This window comes from Trachypithecus francoisi, unplaced genomic scaffold (genome assembly GCF_009764315.1).
Source record: "Trachypithecus francoisi isolate TF-2019V2 unplaced genomic scaffold, Tfra_2.0 Lachesis_group4, whole genome shotgun sequence".
NCBI classification, from domain to species: domain Eukaryota; kingdom Metazoa; phylum Chordata; class Mammalia; order Primates; family Cercopithecidae; genus Trachypithecus; species Trachypithecus francoisi.
Genome location: NW_022681469.1, coordinates 15,563,819 through 15,584,148, shown reverse-complemented (window position 1 = coordinate 15,584,148; position 20,330 = coordinate 15,563,819). Strand labels below are relative to the sequence as shown.

General features: G+C 47.6%; 1 protein-coding gene and 1 pseudogene across 1 annotated transcript in view; one reads left to right on the top strand and one right to left on the bottom strand.

The window, feature by feature from the left end:
• Positions 1-4,135: 4,135 nt before the first annotated feature.
• LOC117072368 lies at positions 4,136-4,677 on the bottom strand (annotated as a pseudogene).
• Positions 4,678-7,671: 2,994 nt separating this feature from the next.
• CLCN1 (chloride voltage-gated channel 1) overlaps positions 7,672-20,330 on the top strand; it is a 39,462-nt gene continuing 26,803 nt past the window's right edge. The window contains 8 exon segments of the mRNA XM_033192441.1: positions 7,672-8,033; positions 8,036-8,058; positions 11,447-11,567; positions 12,322-12,453; positions 13,000-13,128; positions 13,350-13,483; positions 14,932-15,009; positions 16,024-16,102. Coding sequence (XP_033048332.1) covers positions 7,880-8,033; positions 8,036-8,058; positions 11,447-11,567; positions 12,322-12,453; positions 13,000-13,128; positions 13,350-13,483; positions 14,932-15,009; positions 16,024-16,102 — 850 coding nt within the window. The 5' untranslated portion in view covers positions 7,672-7,879.

Here is a 20,330-nt window from a genome sequence, read left to right as displayed (position 1 = left end):
TCGCTTTGGCCTCCCAAAGTGCTAGGATTATAGGTATGAGCCACCACACCCAGCCAGAAACAAAACTTTTGTTTGGTGGGAAACAGCTGTGGGAGCTGGAAACATTGTTGAGTGATAGAAGGGAGTGGCTGTCTAGGAAGAGCAGAAAGGGATTGAGGTGAGCTGAAGCACCTTGGCAAATAGCAGAATTTGGTACAGAACACTGGAGACAAAAGGGCATGAAAAATGGACTGAAACTGGTCGATTGTACTGCAAGAAAAACAACCATGGGATAGCCTCAAGGGAGGGATACAAAATCTAGGACAGGCAAAGAAATTATGGAAATAGTGGGAGTGAGATAAGTACCCATTTTCAGGATAGGAAGGCTTTTCAGAAGTGTGATAATGTTTGAGAATTACAGAGCAGTATCTCTGAACTGGATTCCGTGTCCTCCCCGCCTCCCAACCCCCTTGCCCTTGAATAAGGGTATGAGGTTGAATTTCACAGTCTGCTCCCTTCTGCTTACCTCTGCCAGAGGATTCTCTTCTAAAATTATCCCCCTCCCAGAGCTGGGGGCTGCCCTCTGCTGCCCTCCTCCATCCTGTTTCCTCTAATGGGGAAAGGAAAACAGGAAGAAAGAAAAACTAATATCAGACCAAAGTTGATTTTTTTTTTTATTTTTAAAATTTTGTTCTATAAAATAGAGATGAGGTCTCACTATGTTGTCCATGCTGGTCTCAAACACCTGGGTTCAAGTGATCCTCCTGCCTCGGCCTCCCAGAGTACTGGGATCACAGACATGAGCCACCACACCCATTCAAAGCTGTGATATTATGAATGGTGCCGGGCTGGTCGGGCACAGTGGCTCGTGCCTGTAATCCCAGCACTTTGGGAAGCTGAGGCAGGTGGATCACCTGGGCTCAAGAGTTCGAGACCAGCCTGGGCAACATGGCAAAACCCCGTCTCTAAAAAATAAAGAATGGGCCAGGCACAGTAATACACACCTATAGTCCCAGCTACTCAAGAGGCTAAGGAGAGAGGATTGCTTGAGCCCAGGAGTTGAAAACCAGCCTGAGCAACATAGTAAAACCCCATCTTAAAAAAAAAAAAAATGGGCAGGAGGAAAGGTGTCTAATCTGAGAAAGAGGAAGACATTAATAGTAGCTACAGCTGTTCTGAGAGGAGCTTTCCATTTCATCTTCCCCATGCTTCTGTGAAGGAGTCATTTTCCCTTTTGTTTTTGAAACAGTTTTGCTCTTGTCACCCAGGCTGTAGTGCAATGGCGCGATCTCAGCTCACTGCAACCTCTGCCTCCTGGGTTCAAACCATTCTCCTGCCTCAGCCTCCCAAGTAGCTGGGATTACAGGCACTCGCCACCACACCCAGCTAATTTTTGTATTTTTAGTAGAGACGGGGCTTCACCATGTTGCCGGTGCTGGTCTCAAACTCCCGAGCTCAGGTGATTCACCCACCTCAGCCTCAAAGTGCTGGGATTACAGGCGTGAACCACTGTGCCTGTCCACAAATGTAGCTTTAATGGTATGGACTCTAGAATTCAGTAGATCTGATTTTGAGTGCTGGGTCTGCCTTTGAAGATATTGGAGACCTTGATCAAGGTAGCTAACACAGCCCCAATTTCCCTTATTTAAAAATGAGGAAAATTGTGTCTACCTTCCACTGTCCCCATGAGGATTAAATGTGACGATGCATGTAAATCACATGATGTTAATGCATAAAAAATGCTTGACAAATGTTAACTCACAGAATGAGCTTCAGTTTAATATGAGTGAACAGTTCTTACTATTAGTCAAACACTATAGCACATTTTTGTTTTGTTTTGTTTGAGACGGAGTCTCTGTCGCGAGGCTAGAGTGCAGCAGCGTGATCTCAGCTCACTGCAATCTCTGCCTCCCGGGTTCAAGTGATACTCCCACCTCAGCCTCCCGAGTAGCTGGGATTGCAGGCACATGCCACCACGCCCAGCTAATTTTTGTGTTTTTAGTAGAGACGAGGTTTCACCATGTTGGCCAGGATGGTCTGGATCTCTTGACTCGTTATCCACCTGCCTCAACCTCCCAAAGTGCTGGGATTACAGGCGTGATCCACCGCGCCCGGCCTATAGCATGTTTTTTGCATGCGTTATTTTATCTTCTTAACCCTCTAGTTACTGCCTTTCTGAGGAAACTGAGGTCAGAATGTGAAACCGAAGCTGTCAGTTTGAGCATATGCTAACAGCCTTGCTTCTGTGACTCATTCTGGCATGAAGGATTCTTCCTCCTCACTTTTTTTTTGGGCTGTAAGATTCCTCCCATTAGGCTGGGGGAATGAAACTGAGACCCAAAACCTTATTCCATCTTAAGTCCTAATTAGGTAGGAGTGTGGGGAAAAAATGTATCATGTTTGAAAAGCCAGAAGGGGGAGAAAGAGACCTGTGGAATACTACAGGGAAAGCCTGAGTGCAGAGGATGGGAAAGGACTAAGGATGCTCAAAGAATAAGGAGGCTGGCCCGGCACGGTGGCTCACGCCTGTAATCCCAGCACTTTGGGAGGCTGAGGCAGGTGGATCACGAGGTCAGGAGATTGAGACCATCCTGGCTAACATGGTGAAATCCTGTCTCTACTAAAAATACAAAAAATTAGCTGGGTGTGGTGGGGGGTGCCTGTAGTCCCAGCTACTCGGGAGGCTGAGGCAGGAGAATGGCGTGAACCCGGGAGGCGGAGCTTGCAGTGAGCAGAGATCGCGCCACTGCACTCCAGCCTGGGTGACAGAGCGAGACTCCATCTCAAAAAAAAAAAAAAAAAATAGAATAAGGAGGCAAGGCACAACAAAGAGGAGAGGAGACATGACCACCAGTGGAGCGCACTACAGAGAAAGTGTCTTCAGAGGAAGCTGTAGCTTAGCTAAAATTTCAGAAAGTAGGTGGCCATGGGTTTCATGGCTGCCTGGATACGCAGAGGGAAAATGATGACTGAAAACACCTTTAAAGAGCATAAGGGTTTTACTGCCCAGTATGCTGGGGAGGCCAGACTGGAAGACGTGAGATTCTGAAAACAAGGGTGTAGCCCGGAAAGAAAATGCATTCACTTATACCCAACACAAAACTTCCCGTCCATGTATCCTGTATGGCGACTTTGTACAATTTTCCTTCAAATAGCAATTCCATAAGCCTATGGGCTTTTAAACTTTTTGTATAATGGACCCTAGGATGATCTATTTAAAACCCCAAAAGAGGCCGGGTGCAGTGGCTCACCCCTGTAATCCCAACAACTTTGGGAGGCCAAGGTGGGCAGATCACCTGAGGTCGGGCGTTCAGGACCAGCCTGGCCAACATGGTGAAACCCGTCTCCACAAAAATACAAAAATTAGCTGGGCATGACGATGAGTGCCTGTAATCCCAGCTACTCGGGAGGCTGAGGTGAGAGAATTGCTTGAACCCAGGAGGCGGAGGTGGCACTGAGCAGAGATCATGCCACTGCACTCCAGCCTGGGTGACAGTGAGACTCCATCTCAAAAAATAAGTAAATAAAGTAAATAAACCCCGACAGAATATCTACCATTTATGCATGCTTATGAATTTGCTTCCACATTCAAGAGCTTCATAAGAAGTCCCGGAAGCCCATCTTTGTGCCTCCAAATAAGAACCTAAGCTTCTAGGCCCAGCAGAGTGATGGAGTGACGGAGTGGGCATGGTCTACATTTTCTTTTCTTGTTCTCTTGCAGGGATTTAAACCCGTGGGATTTAAACTATTCCTAATTTCAAACACAGGATATTTACTCTCAAACCCTTGTCCTCCAGCACTGGCAGCCTGTAGATGTCTTTGACCCTCCTAATTTCAGAATCTGGTTTTAAGAATTGCAGTTGGTGCTTTCCTTCTAGACCACACACTTCCACTCAGCTTGGCTGGATGTGAGTACTTTCCTCACTCCACTGGTCTCTGCCTTCAAATCTCAGAGTCCAGGACTAGGCTGCTCTGTTTTAGGGACCTGCCTTTCTCAGAAATAGTAAGAAAATCGTAATTGCATCTCATATTTGCTGCTTATATTTATCAAGTTCCGACAGCAACTGATTACCTTCAGGAGAGCTATACTCCACAAACAGGGGAGAATCTTGTTTCTAAAGCCCTCCAAGGAATGCAATGTTACCTTGGCACTCTATTTTTTTTTTTTTCATGCAACAATGTCTTTTGTTATGTCTGTGGTTTTAAAATTATTTCTTGAATCTCTCCATACACAGGCAAAAATAAGTGTGCTATTTAACATACTGGAACTTGCCTAACTTAATCATTGCCTAGAGAAGGGAAAATTATCCCCAAAACGTGGTTAACCAGGAGGCCGGTGCATCTGCTGACCTCCAGGAACATGGGGATGAACTTGATAGACAGACTGTCCACCATCTGAACCTTTATTCACCACCATTCCATAACCCTTATTCAGGCCCAAATCAGCAGCAAATTTCTTGCCAACAATCATTAAGTGTCCAAGAAGACTTTCGTCATCATCTGCTGCAGAAATCTGGGATACATGTTTCTTGGGTATCACCAGAAAATGTGTTGGTGCTCGAGGGGAAATGTCGTGGAAAGCAAGGCACTAGTCATCCTCAAAAATGATTTTGGCTGGGATTTCCTTGCAGATATCTTCCCGAAGATCGTGTTGCCACCAGGCCGAGTGACCTGAGCCTTGGCGATCTCACCTGCCATCTCAGCCTCTCTCCCACGCAGCAGCCAGGGTAGAGACTCGGAGGGAGGGCGGAACCCATGGATTCTATTTTCTTTATTAAGAAAGTAATCCTTTCTGCTCCTACCAATCCCGTAGATGTCTGTCCTTATTTTCTGCCTGCAGAAAAGGTGGATATCATCACAGAATCTTTAGTTTCTCAATTCACTTGTAATTTTTTGGAGAGATTTATAGGCCTTGAGGTTTGTGGGATTGTTGTTAGAGCTGATTTTTTTTTTTAGCTATATTGGTGTATAATTGACAAATAGAAATTATACATATTTAAGGTGTACTGTGGCTGACTGCCACAACTAGTACTTGAGACCATGATTACAGCAGTTACTACTGTTACCACTTGAAACTGTCATTATGACTGAACAAAGGGACGAATATAGAAATGAAAACTTAAGACAAAAGAAACTGTTTTAAGGAAAGGCAACATGGAGAAGAGGAGAGCTCCCTGCTTCTGGTGAGCAAAGGCAGCCCCCTAAACTTCTCAGCCCTTGATATTTACTGGGTAACAAGAACAAGGAGAAGGAGGTAATGATTGGTCAGCTGCTTAATTGATCACAGGTTCATATTGTTACTGACAGGCTTCAATTGTGCCTAATCATAAGAAACATTTGTGCGGCCTCCAACAGTGCACAACTTGATGTGTTGATATATGTGTACATTATGAAATGATCACAATCAAGCCGGTTACCGTATCCATCACCTCGCATAGTTGCTGTGGGAGTAGAGGGAGGTGAGAGCGTTTAAGATCTACCCTCTTGGCAAATTTCAAGTATGTGGTATTACTATCTATAGTCACCATGTACATCAGATCTCCAGGACTTTCTCATCTTGTATAACTAAACCTTTGTATCCTTTGACCAAATGTCCCCATTCTCCCGTCCCCTACTCCAGCCCAGCCCCTGGCAACTACCCTCTACTTTCTGCTTCTATGAGTTTGACTGTTTTAGATTCCACATACAAGTGCAATCATGCAGTATTTTTCTTTCTGTGTCTGCAATGTTTTGACTTAGCATAATGTCATGTTTTGACTTAGCATAATGTCATGTTTTGACTTAGCATAATGTCCTCCAAGTTCATCCATGTTGTCACAAATGGTAGAATTTTCTTCTTTGTCAGGGCTGAATAGTATTCCATTACATATATTTATGTACACATGACATTTTCTTTATTCATGTGTTAGTGGACACTTAGGTTCTTTCCGTTTCTAGGCTATTGTGAATAATGCTGCAATGAACGTGGGAGTGCAGATGCTTCTTTGAGATACTGATTTCCTTTCCTTTGGATATATGGGAGTTGCTGAGTCATATGGCAGTTCTGATTTTACCTTTTGAGGAACTTTTGTACTGTTTCGTAATGACTATACCGGTTTATATTCCCACCCACAGTGCACAAGGGTTCCCTTTTCTCTGCATTCTCGCCAACATTTATCTCATCTTTTTATTTATTTATTATTTTGAGACATAATCTCACTCTGTCAACCAGGATGGAGTGCAGTGGTGGCTTCCCAGCTCGCTGCAGCCTCCACCTCCCGGGCCTGAGTGATCCTCCTGTCTCAGCCTCCCAAGTATCTGGGACTACAGGCATGCACCACCGTGCCTGGGTAATTTTTGTGTTTTTTATAGAGACAGGGTCTCCCCGTGTTGCCAGGCTGGTCTCGAACTGCTGGGCTCAAGCATTCTGCCCGTCTTGGTCGCCCACAGTGCTGGGATTGTAAGCATGAGCCCTCACACCTGGCTATTTCTTGCTTTCTTGATGATAGCCATCCTAATAGGTATGAGGTGATATTGCATTATGATTTTGATTTGTATTTTCCTGATGATTAATGATGTTGAGGCCCTAGAAAAAGTACTTTTCATGATATTGGCTTCCCTCTTGCTTTGGATGGTTCCATTTAGCCTAGGTCAAAATCACATTGTAGACCAGATGTTTGGTGTCCCTGCCCTGCAGTTCCTAAACTTGGACTGTCCTGGGACAGACCCCACTTGGTAATGGATCCTAAACTTTACTTTGGCCCAGTTTATAACTTTTCTCCCATAGTGACGAGTTCATAGGGAAGATATGTCATAGGAAAATTGGTTTTATAATGTGATGCCAGGAAGAAAAGTTTGTCCTTGGCCAAAAAGTATTTATTGACCTGAAAAGGGAAGAATAGCAGAGAGCACTTCCCCATCATCTTTCACGTTTGTCGGATTTGTCATGAGAAGCCCTCACTCCTTTGCCACCTCTCCCTTCCCTGTGCCTCTTGTCTACTTTCGATTCTCCTCTGCTATCTCCCCTGTAATCTATCTGATGGAGCCAGTGTGGGCACTCCACAGTCCAAATGGAAGCTCAGTCCCTCCAGGTTAGCAGTGTGGCTGACACCTAACAGTCTGGGAAGTGGGAGAAATTCTAGAACCCAAGTCTATTACCGACCCCTGACTTCCCACTTCCCATAAGCGTTCCACACCCAGCGGGTGATAAGAATGGGATCAGGGGATGCCCCCAAGCTGTTATTAGCAGCCTCTGGCAGACAGGAGGGCAAAGAGCTGGAGAAGAACGCTGGACATGGGATGGGCTGGCAGAGCTGGCCAGACAGAACCCTGGGCAGACAGAGAGTTGGGAACAAGCCAGCCAGGAGAGGTGGCAGAGAGGCACCAGTTACTCTCCCAGGTGAGTTAACGCTCCAGTGTTTCCAGATCTTCGAGTCACTTCATCTTTATCCAGCACCCACCCCTCACCTTCCGCATCCTGAAGAAGAGAGATGGACAGCTGGAGGGCTTCCATGCAGATCTGGCTCTACACATAGGTTTGAGAGCATACTCAGCAGTTTCTCATCCAGGTCCAGGCGATATTTATAGAGGGACCAGTGATATGGAGCTGGAAGCCTACTACTGGTGACTAAGGAGGGGGACAATGCCACTGGCTCAGCAGAGGGAATTCCCTGTGGGGCTGTCCCTCAGGTCCTCATCCCAACCCCCACCCCCACACTGCACTCACACCTGCTTCGACCCCAAGCAGATCAGATGTGGCAGTGGGGGATCATGTGACGGAGAGGGGGCTATAAATAGCTGGAGGTGGGCATGCTGCCCCAGACGCCTTGGGGACAGCAAGAGCAGAGGCTTAAGGAGCTACACTGGGGGAAGGACAGGGGCAAGCAGGCCAAGGCCTGGCCGGGGCTCGGGGGGAGGGAACATGGAGCAATCCCGGTCACAGCAGCGTGGGGGTGAACAAAGCTGGTGGGGGAGTGACCCCCAGTACCAGTATATGCCCTTTGAACACTGCACCAGCTACGGACTGCCCTCTGAGAACGGGGGCCTCCAGCACAGGCTCCGGAAGGATGCAGGCCCCGCCACAACGTCCACCCCACACAGGTAAAGTGCTATAAGGGGAGAGGGGAGCCATGGATGAGGGGAGACAGTGGTGCCAGGGACTGGTGAAAATTAGGAATTGGGTGAGAAGAGGGAGCAGTGTCACTTTTTTTAACTTAAAAAACAAGTACATGGTAATATGTTCAAAATATGAAAATCTTTCAAAGTCTGGGCTCACCTAAATATGCACTTAGAGAGATATGCATGCACTTTCATACAACCTTTACCAACAGAGAACCCAAATCTTATGGGGAAACAGCAGAGCCTCACATGCACGAATAGCTCGTGCTTACATAACCTACGTGGAGTGGATTGCGTAGGAGCCCACACTGCAGTGTGCTGGGAGCTGTCTCCTACACCCTCACCCACAGGCAGACACTGCCAGATTTCTGCCTCTGTGACCCTCTGCAGAATACACAAACACATGAATCTTTCTGTGAAAGGCAGAAGAAAGGAATTGGGCACGTGTAGAAAACAGACTGAATTGCATATCAGTGATCAAATATCTACCAACGTCAAAATGAGCAGAGATGTAATCAAGCTTTTAGGTGGCAAGATGATCAAGTGAAAACCTATTAAGTGTTAGGCACCTGGAAAAGTGCAGAGATGTGATCCCAGCAACAGAAGCATGCAGACTAATTAGGAGTGTCTAGGGATGAGCAGCCTCCTGCTGTGGGATTGGTGGGATATGACCACCAAGGAAAGAGGGAATGGGGATGGGCACAACTAAAGGAAAGGTTGTGAAATTGTCATAGAAAAAGATAGGTCATGGCTAATAAGTAAGTGTGCCTCTCCCTCCAAAGAATGCAGAGAACAACAGAGGATAGAATTTGTCCAGAGGACAGTTGGCCCGAACTTTCTATTTTTTTTTTTGAGATGGAGTATCACTCTGTCTCCCAGGCTGGAGTGCAGTGGTGCTATCTGGGCTCACTGCAACCTCTGCCTCCTGGGTTCAAGCAACTCTCTTTCCTCAGCCTCCTGAGTAGCTGGGATTACAGGTACCCGCCACCATGCCTGGCAAATTTTTGTACTTTTAGTAGAGACAGGTTTTTGCCATGCTGGCCAGGCTGGTCTCGAACTCCTGACCTCAGGTAATTCACTTGCCTTGGCCTCCCAAAGTGCTGGAATTACAGCTGTGAGCCACTGTGCCCCGTCTGGTCATAACTTAAAATACTTTTTTTAATTAATTAATTTTTTTTTAATAGGGAGCCTATAGTTCCTTTAGGTTTACAGCTGGGAAGCTGAGGCATGAGCTGTGCAGGGGATCTCAACATTGGGGGTCAAAAGGATCTGCTTTCAGTCCCTGACCAACCCCCAGGAGTATTTGCAAAGGCAGCACCAGGGACCCAGTAGGGAACAGGGACATACAGGCCAGTGTAGGCTGGTATCAAGCATTGGGAGATAGCAGGGTCTGACTAGGCCTTTGAACACCATTTGGGATCAGTAGGGGGAAGACCCCTCCCCCTGGCCCTGTGCTCTCACTGATGTACGTGGTCATATCTGGGTGGGATGACAACTTGAGTAACAGTGCCATTATGGCACTTCCTGGTGACAGTGAGGAGACTGGCCAGGTGAGCATGAAGCCTCGTGTTGGGAAGCTATGGTTAGTTTGGGGAGTAAAATTGAGCTGTTTTCTACAGGTCTCAAAAGCAAACAAGAGTTTGGATTAGTGTTTCTTTGTTTAATTTTTATTATGGAAAATTCAGACTTACACAAAAACAAAATGGTACAGTGAAGCCCCAAGAACCCCCCCCCGCCAGTTATCAATATTTTGTCACTATTGTTCCATCTATTCTCCCCTTCCCCACCCTCACCCCTCTACACACCGTGGAATACTTTTTGTTGTTGTTGTTGTTGTTGTTTTCTTTGAGGCGGAGTTTCGCTCTTGTTGCCCAGGCTGGAGTTGCCATGGCACGATCTCAGCTCACCGCAACCTCCGCCTCCCGGGTTCAAGCGATTCTCCTGCCTCCGCCTCCTGAGTAGGTGAGATTACAGGCATGCGCCACCATGCCTGGCTAATTTTTGTATTTTTAGTAGAGACGGGGTTTCTCCATGTTGGTCAGGCTGATCTCGAACTCCTGACCTCAGGTGACCTGCCTGCCTCAGGCTCCTAAAGTGCTGGGATTATAGGCGTGAGCCACGGAACCTGGCTTACACGGTGGAATACTTTTTAACAAATCCCAGACATTGTATCACTTGTAGACTTGAGTTTTGACTTCTCCCTTGCCCTCCCCTCGCCCTGCCCTGGTGTGGTGCTTAGCATGGGACCAGCTAGAACAGATCTGGCCCTTGAAGTGTTTTCTCAGCGCAGGTGTGATGATATGAAAGCAACCCCCTTCCTTGTCTCCACCGGCCTGGGGCCTCGAGGAGCTGAGACAGCCTCAGCTGTCTGACTTCCACGGGGAAGTGTCTTCTCTCTCTGGGTCCCAGGTAGGCTTTGGAAGGAAACACTGCCTTCCTCGGTCACTAACCCAGAAGACAAACAGCCATGAGCAGGGTAATTCATGTGTGTGCCTGTTCAGGACTGTGGCGTAAAATGCTGCTCATATTGTGAAATCAGATCTCTTCTACTCAGGCTCTCCCAGAATCCAGCAACATGGCCTGGACTGACCCTGGCCCCAGAGGACGGTTAGTGTAGTGGGAGTGGGGCAGGCTAAAAGCAGTTTGAGCTGTTCCATACCCCACACAGACACACATGCTTTGCCTGGGGATGGCAGTGGAGGGCCACCAGATCTGAGGGAGCTGCTCTGCCCCCTTCACATGTAGGGCAGGTGGGGGTCTAATTATCTGGCTGTAGGAAGAAGTAGATTGACCTGCCTTTTCAAGCTAGTTCCTGTGTGTGCATACAAGCGCTGGGAGATGAGGTAGATGGGCTTGAAGCTTAATAGAGGTCCTGAGGCACCTCAGGTAAGGCTAGACACACCAAGGCAAAGTGCAACCAAGACTGCCCTGATAGCCCAGTCTGTTCTCGCCATTCATATTAGGAGGAAAGTTAATGCAGGTAGTCTGGGGAAATTGTGGGACATACAGAAAGCACAGTGACACAAAACACCTGAATGATATGGGCTGCCAGGTTCAGCACAGTCCTGTACCTCTGCTTCAAAGCAGAAACTGGCCTCCTTGATAAAGGTTACCTTGGATCAAGGTGAGTACAGGTTGGAGAATGGGTGGAGAGAAGGTAGGATGAATGGACAAGGGAAAGGGTGGGAAATGTGGAAATGGAGGGTTGAGAGTAGAGGGCAGGGATGACCACAAAGTCACCCTGCCTGCAGTCAACTCCCAGAATTCAAAAAAGCTGTTGCTTTTTTCTTCTGTGAGTCTGTCTGCTGCCCTCTATTATTTTTTTTCACTCTTCAACAAGGCAGACACTGATCATTCTCTCTCTGTCCAGATTTATGGCCATCACAAAGAACAATTCTCAGACAGGGAGCGGGACATAGGGATGCCCAAGAAGACAGGCTCCAGTTCTACCGTGGACAGCAAGGATGAGGATCACTATTCTAAATGTCAAGGTGATGGGGACTGAGGAATAAATAAATCTGGAGTAGAAAGAGGTATAGGGATTAGGAGAATAACTTGGGCATCCCATTGCACATACGTACTCTTTTCCCTGCTACAAAAACTCTACTCTTTTTTTTTTTTTTAAGAGACAGGGTCTCACTCTGTCATTCAGACTGAAGTGCAGTGGAGTGACCATAGCTCACTGCAGCCTAGAACTCCTGGGCTCAAGTGATCCTCCTGCCTCAGCCTCTCCAGTAACTAAAACTATAGGCACATGCCACCATGCCCAGGTAATTTTAAAACTTTTTTTGTTGAGATGCTGAGGCTGGTCTTGAACTCCTGGCATCAAGCAATCTTCCCGCCTTAGCCTCCCAAAGTCCTGGGATTAGAGGTGTGAGCCACCATGCTTGGCCCCTCTAAGTATTAAGGAAAAGGCACCTCTCTCCACCTCCTTTGCACTTGGCCTATTCCCTGTTATTCCTCCCACAACTTCAAGAAATGAGTTTTAGAAAGGAATTCAAGTATTCATGGGGAATTGGACTTTGGTGCCTTTTGCCGGGGCCAGAGCAGCGATCAGCAGAGGGGTAATGAGAAACTCAGTGCGTAAACTGTATGGACCCTGAGGACCCAAAGCTTCCCCTCCCATCTTGGGTCTAGCACCCAAAGTAGTGACTGGTTAGCTGTTCTCTCTCTCTCTCTCTCTCTCTCTCTATCTATCTATCTATCTATATATATATATTTTTCCCCCCCCCCATCTCTTCCTAGATTGTGTCCGCCGCCTGGGACAGGTGGTGAGAAGAAAGTTAGGGGAAGACTGGATCTTTCTGGTGCTTCTAGGACTGCTGATGGCTCTGGTCAGCTGGAGCATGGACTATGTCAGTGCCAAAAGCCTTCAGGGTAGGTTTAACCTGGACCTTTGCCCACAGCTGTTTCTGGAGTTTCTACTTAGGGTAAGCAGGGTGTGTTATGGGAAGCGAATGTTGCACAGAGAGGGATCAGGTGGGACTCTAGGCCCAGAAAAGACCAGACCTAGCCCTGCTCCCCTTCTTACGCCCCTCCACTCACTGCCACCCAAGCAGTGGATGCCCCTCTAACAGGGTAACAAACTTGCCCCAGTTTCCCTGGGACTTTCCCAGTTTCAGCACTGAACATCCTGAATCCCAGGAAGCCCTTGGTTCTGGGCACACCGGGTGGTTGGTCACACCCAGTCCTCCAGCCCCGGTACTCCAGTGGGATTCGTGACACAGCCACCAACTACCAACTGGAACAGGCCACATCACCTCCCATAACTCAGGCTTCCCATGTGTCAAATGAGAGCAGCACCATCTTGGGAGGGGCACACAGAAGGAGCATGGCCTGAGAACACGCCGGGTACACTTCCTGGTACTGTGGACACAGCTGCTCAGCCACGCGCTGCCTAACCCCAGGCATGTGTCTCCGCAGCCTACAAGTGGTCCTATGCGCAGATGCGGCCCAGCCTTCCTCTGCAGTTCCTGGTCTGGGTCACCTTCCCACTCGTCCTCATCCTCTTCAGCGCCCTCTTCTGCCACCTCATCTCTCCCCAGGCTGTTGGTGAGAACTTGCCACCATACTCAGCCTGAGCTGGGTGGCCTGAGAGGGGCCCTGTCTGTCTCCCCCATCATCCAGCCCCACCCACAGTCCTGTGCTGCCTGGCCCCACCCTCCCCACCACTGCCTCTTCAGCCCTCTCCAATTCCCATTCCCATATTCTGGACATTCATCTCCCTTTTAACCTCCACCTTGACTCTGCACATAATCTTTCAATGCTTTTAGGCTCTGGAATCCCTGAAATGAAGACGATACTTCGTGGGGTTGTCCTGAAGGAATACCTCACGATAAAAGCCTTTGTGGCCAAGGTTGTCGCCCTGACTGCGGGCCTGGGCAGTGGCATCCCCGTGGGGAAAGAGGTAGGCCTGGCATGACAGAAGCAAGAGCTGGGAAGGGCCCTCAGGAGCCAGGGTGGCACCAACTCTAGAGGGAGCTCTGGGAGTGGAAGAGGATCAGAGGGACAGGACCAAGGCCAGGGCCAGGGGACACTAGGAAGGGGAAATGCTTTGGAAGGTCCTCCACTTGGGGTCCGATGACAAAAAACCGCACAGCCTGGGGAGCTTGGAGCAGGTGCTCAGCCTGGACACCCCTGACGTTTGGGGCTGGAAAACTCTGTGCCGTGGGGAGGCTATTCTGTGCAGTGGAAGGGACTTGGCAGCACTGCTGGCCTCTGACCCTTCCTAGATGCCCAGCAGCATCCCCCAGTTGTGACACCTGCATGTCCTCAGGCATTGCCATATGGACCCTGGGGGACAAAATCTCCCCTGGTTGAGAACACTGTCTTAGAGATCATCCAGACCAATTCCTTTGCTTGAATCTGAGAAAACCAGGACTGAGAACGAGGCTGTGCTATTTTCAAGGTTGCTCAGTAGGGTGCAGCCTCCTTCCGTTCTCTGCTGGTGTGCACCTTTGCCCCTACTGCCATATTCCACCCAGCAGCCAGAGGCATCTTTTAAAAATGGGATCAGCCTCATCTGACCCCTGGTCAAAAACTTCTTCAGGCTTTCCATGCCTCTTAAAATAAAATTGAAAGTTTTTTTGTTGTTGTTGTTGAGACAGTGTCTAGCTCGCTTGCCCAAGCTGAAATGCAGTGGTACGATCTCGGCTCACTGCAACCTCCACCTCCCAGGTTCAAGCGATTCTCCCGCCTCCCGAGTAGCTGGGACTACAGGCACATACCACCACGCCTGGCTAATTTTTGTATTTTTAGTAGAGCTAGGGTTTCACCATATTGGTCAGGCTGGTCTCGAACTCCTGACCTCAGGTGACTGCCCTCCTTGGCCTTGCAAAGTGCTGGGATTACAGGTATGCGCCACCACACCCTGGCCTAATCGGAGCTTCTTACATGGCCTTCGAGACCGTGAACTCCGGCTGCTCCTCTCTCCAGGCCTCTGCCCTTGCTTGCCTGTGTTTGGCTCACAGGTTTCCTATCTGTCCCTCAGTCCCTCTGCCCTGGGCCCCTCAGGGCCCCTGTGTGCTGTTTTCCCAGCCTGGAACATTCTTCCGCCTGACATCTGCGTGGATCCCTCCCGCCTATCATTCAAAGTTCTACTTGAGGGAGGCTCCTCAGGTTCTTTCCTCTAAACACGTGCCCTCCCACCCTCCGCCACCCTTGCTCTCTGGAGAGGAGAAACACACTGGTTTCTCCTCTTCCTCCTCCCTGGGATGAGGCCTCGTGAGGACGGGACCTCAGTGTAACTCCTGTATTTCCAGGCACAGTGCCTGGAGTAAGGATTATTAGTCCAGTGAGTGCTGTAGAGCCTCCATCTGGCCTCTGACCTCTGCCCCCTTGCTCCCCCTCCCCCAGGGCCCCTTCGTCCACATTGCCAGCATCTGTGCTGCTGTCCTCAGCAAGTTCATGTCTGTGTTCTGTGGGGTATATGAGGTAAGGTTGAGACAATGAAATGAGCAGGGGCCAGGTGGTAGAAGGAGTCTGGTTGGGAGAGCTGCCTCTGCTCTGGGCTGGCTGTGGTGCTGAAGGAGCATCGCACTAATCCACGCTCCCTTCCTCGTCCCCCTGTCTGCCTACCCTAGCCACATAATGCCTCTGTTTAGCCTGTGCCTGTCCTCTGAATGCCCATCCCTCTTTGACCTGTGCCCCCACATGGAGGTCTGGCCTGTGGTCTGCTCCCATGCTCTCCCTGCTAGTCCATACCACCCTCTCTGTGTCAGTTTCCCTCCATGTTTCCCTCTTGTGCTCTCCCTTCCCTTTGTAGCTCCCAATCCCTCACCCCACCTCTTACATACGCCCCACCTACCCCACCCCTCCACCCCCTTGTCCCGCGTGCTTCTCTGTTGCAGACCGTGCCTGGGCAGCTTGACCTCCTGGTGTCGGCCTGTGCAGTGGGCGTGGGATGCTGCTTTGCAGCCCGTGTTGGAGGCAAGTTGCACTTCCTCCCTATCCCGATTGCCTAAGCAAGACTTAGAAGGGGGTTTTGGGTGGCTGCCACAAGCTTTGGAGTGGGCATCCAGGGAATGACTGTGGATCACAGCCCCTAGGATCCAGATACCTGTATTTTTTCACCAAAGGGCTGTGTATTCTTTTGAGGCTGCTTGCTGTTTGGTGCAGGATTTATTAGTACTGCTTTCTGGAGTTCTTGCTGTCTCTTTTCTGCTTATCATTTGTTGATTTACATGCCTGGCATATATTTGCCTAACTTTTATTTCATTTTCTACTTTCTATTTCATTTTGGTGCTGTGCTATGAGGTTAATTCCTTTTTGCCAAACTCACTGAGTTTCTCTTGGCCTGGGAATCATAGGGGACATGGGACCACAAGGACTCCTTGTGACTTAGGCCTCTCATTCTGCCTTATTCCCCATCCCTGCTTGTTTTCCTGTCCTCTGCCTGCCCACCTCCCTCTCTTCCACCTGTCTCTCTGTCTGTCTCTCCCCTAGTAGCAGCCATACTACTACTCTGATATCCTGACGGTGGGCTGTGCTGTGGGAGTCGGCTGTTGTTTTGGGACACCACTTGGAGGCAAGTGATTGGCCCCCTCCCCCATCAATCATCTTGCCTGGCCTGACTCCCAAAACAGTTTCAATCAGTATCCATAAGTGCTGGTATTACCAGGTTATTTACAAGAATAGCTGACTTTTAGTAAGCGTTTGCTATGTGCCAGGCAACATTCTAAGAACTTACTTTTACTCCTGGCCAAAGCCATATGAGACTGATATTCCAGAGGAGGAAGAGGAGAGAACTGAATTACAGAGAGGGAGAGTGACTTGAGCAAGTTCATTCTGTTAGTAAGGTCCAAGCTGGGAATTAAAACCAAGGCAGTCTCCGTGGCTCCCTTAATTATTTTAAAACCTGTTTGTATTGTTGGATGTTTTTGCCCTATGCTGATGACATCTCTAACGGGGAACTCTATGAACTTCCTCCTTCAAGGGAAAGACCCCCATTTTGTTGTGCTTTACTAATTGCATGGGAATTCAGGTAGACCTTACTTAGATTAATGGTAAGCTTTTAGTGAGGAATAGTTAGGAGAGTTTCAAAGGATAAATGTCCCTTGATAGCAATTTAAAGTTAAGTTTAGCTCTTTCTCCAAGTATAAGGCAAATAGTGATTTCTCAGATTATTTTCCTTATCATGGATGATTAACAAATGAATGTAGTCGGAGAAAGCAGTCATATCTGTGTATTGACTCATCAAAATCAATTATAGCTAGATTAGCAGGGCAGAATTATACAGGTCATTCATTGGATTCATTGATGATAAAAAAGGACACTAAGTAGATATGTGAAGAAACAAAATTGCAGGAAGGGCATTTGCTTCTTAAAAGACCCACTGTTAGAGATTTCTTTTCAGTTATGGAAATGTTAAGCAATCTTTTCATAGAGTCTTCCAGGGAACTAAAATGACTTGGCGCAGGAATGATAAATGGAGAAGAGTTTAAAGTTAATGCAAATGCATGATCTAACTTATGCAAACACTGTGGCAAAGCACAGACTTAGGAGCCCAAGTTAGCAAGCATACCAGCTAGCATCCTGTTTACATTTCTGTCCTCAGCTCTACTCATTAAAATCACTAATCCTTGTCAGTGGAGGATAGTGTATTTGGATTTTTGCACATGTTAACTGTTCACACTTACATTTGTACCCACTTTCACCTTTATTTACTCTTTAGCCTTTCAAATCCAGGAGGTCTAAAGAATATTTTTAGACTGGGAGACTCTTGTTGTTTTCTTTCAATCAGCCAGATTCTCTTAATGTGAAGAGAATTTGCATTTTCCTCATAACATTGGAATTTCTGAGAAGAATCAGAAAGGTTCTTCTTGGACCTGTGTCAAGTATGGGAGAGGTAAAGATCATAGAGAAGTTACAGGCAACAGTTCTGAAACCATTGTGGTAGAAAAGGGAAGAAAAAATTCACAGATAAAGCATTGTTGTTGACACAAGAAATTGTTAAGAACTTAAAAATTAAGGTGCTATGTTTAGGCTGTTTGTAAATGACAAAGGTATTTGCAGGTGGCATTCCTGGTTTTTTTTGGTTGTTGTGTGTTTGTTTGTTTGTTTGTTTAGATGGAGTCTTGCTCTGTCACCCAGGCTGGAGTACAGTGGCACCATCCTGGCTCACTGCAAGCTCTGCCTCCGAGGTTCAAGCAATTCTCATGCCTCAGTCTCCCCAGTAGCTAGGATTACAGGCCCACACCATCACACCCGGCTAATTTTTTGTATTTTTAATAGAGACGGGGTTTCACCATGTTGGCCAGGCTGCTCTCAAACTCCTGACCTCAAGTGACCCACCCACCTTGGCCTCCCAAAGTGCTGGGATTACAGGTGTGAGCCACCGTGCCTGGCCCATTACTTGATTTTTTAAATGAATACTGAATAATTCTGAAAGGAAAATTAGTATCGAAATGATGTATTCATTATGGAGTCAGCTCTTAATTTCTTACACTAACGAAATAAATAGAATTCAGCATTCCGCTAAAATGACAAGCATCTTGCTCCCATTCTGTGCCAGGCCCTGTGCTGGATCTTGCACACTCAGGGTGCTCCTGGTTGAGAGGCTGGGCAGGCAGGCAAACCTATTGTCATAGCCCACTCGAAAAAGTGGCCCAATGGCAGCTGGGGCAAAGTGCAGTGGGAACCTTAGGCTAACCTGCCTATGAGAGCCCATGAAGTGTCACAAAAGAGGTGGTGTTTGATATGAGGCTTGAATAATAAGTAGGACTGGCAAGGAGGATGGTGGGGGCAGGGTGTTCTGGACAGAGGAAGCAGCATTGCAAAGTCAAGATGGGGGCAGTAGCTGCGTATTACCAGGGGATACAGAGGAAGGAATAATAGCAAATGAGTCTGGACAAGTAAAGGGGGACTGAATTATGGAGACCCTCATGGCTATGTATAAGAATATGGAATTTATTCTCTAGACTAGGATTTGCATAAATGTGTTTCATGGTTTTGTAGATGTAATGTGTAAAAATGGTTCTATAAATCAGTTGGAAAGTGCTTGGTTAGAGAGACAGTTCTTTTTGAAACTAGAAAAGTTATCAGTGGCCAGGCACGGTGGCTCATGCCCATAATGCCAGCACTTTGGGAGGCCGAGGTGGGCGAATCACAAGGTCAGGAGTTCAAGAACAGCCTGGCCAATATGGTGAAACCCCACCTCTATTAATAATACAAAAATTAGCTGGGCGTGGTGGCAGGTACCTGTAGTCTCTGCTACTCGGGAAGCCAAGGCAGAATAATTGCTTGAACCTGGGAGGCAGAGGTTGTAGTGAGCCGAGATTGCACCACTGTACTCCAGCCTAGGCAACAGAGTGAGACTCCATCTCAAAAGAAAAAAAAAAAAAGGAAAGGAAAGGAAAAAGAAAAAGTTGCCAGAACATTTGATATGGTGACATGCATTGGGAATATCCAAAATGTGGCTCTAATGCAGCATTTCCCACAGAACCCTGTCTCGTGGGATTTGTAGTATCTCACAGACCTGACTTTGGGAAATGCTGTCATGGGTGAATTAAAGCCATGAAAGACTTGTGCACAAGGAAGTGACATGGCCAGCTTTGAGTGTCCACCCAATCCCTTTGTCAGATGTGTGCAGGACAAAATCGGCCTGAGGATTAACAGGATTAATCCAAGATTAACAAGAAGATGATTGTCATAGTCCTGATGCTGTGTAATAAGAGACTGCATTGGACAGAGGCAGAAGAGAAAGAGAAGAATGACAGAAAGTAAAATTGATACAACCTGGTGATTAATTTTATTTTTTCTTTTTGAGAGAGGGTCTTGCTCTCTGGCCCAGGCTGGAATGCAGTGGTGCAATCTTGGCTCACTGCAACTTGTGTCTCCTGGGTTCAAGCAATTCTCCCACCTCAGCCTCCCAGTAGCTGGGACTACATGCGCATGCCACTATGCCTGGCTAATTTTTGTATTTTTTTTTTAGTAGAAGCGAGGTTTTTCCATGTCGGCCAGGCTGGTCTCAAACTCCCGGCCTCAAGTGATCCACCCACCTCGGCCTCCCAAAGTGCTGGGGTTACAGGCATGGGCCACTGTGCCTGGCATCTTGGTGATTATGTGGGGTAAAAGAGAGGAGGGATCTAGGCTAACACCCAGCTTTCCTACAAGGGCGATTGGGTGGATAGTGGTGTTAGTAACCAGATTGGGTATATGGGAAGTGAAACGGATCTGGTGGGAGGAGCTAGCTGATACATTTCACTTTGAGTGTGTTCAGTTTGATGTTCCTGTGACATATCTAGGTGATACCATTTTTGTAGCAGGGTTGACGAATCTGAAGCTCAGGAACATAGCTTTGCTAATCAGCAGCATATAGGTGTAGGTGATGGCACGAGCATACATGAAATTGAGAGAGAAAGTGTGTTTGTGAATAGGAGGAGTAGGAGACCAAGGACAAAGGCTGGGGTTGGGCAGAGGCACAGGAGCAGCAGAGAAGGTAGAGAGGGAATCCAGGGTGGGAGAAGAGAGCAATGTTCCAGAACCTGAGCAGAGAGTTTCCAAAAGCTGTTTTTGTTTTTAATGCTTTGTTTCCTTTTAACTGCACATTTTATGTTTGGCTCAGGCTAATATTAAAATTAGCTCTCATTCCAGAGCATACAGTGACAGACTGCTAGGGAAAGTGTCCCAGAACCACGTCATGGGAAAGAAAACCTAGCCCAGGATTTCAAAAAGCTTGTTGTAAAATATTCATCAGTTGGATAGTTTACACGCAGGCAAATCAAAGCTGACTGCTTTTGTTACTGGTATAGAAA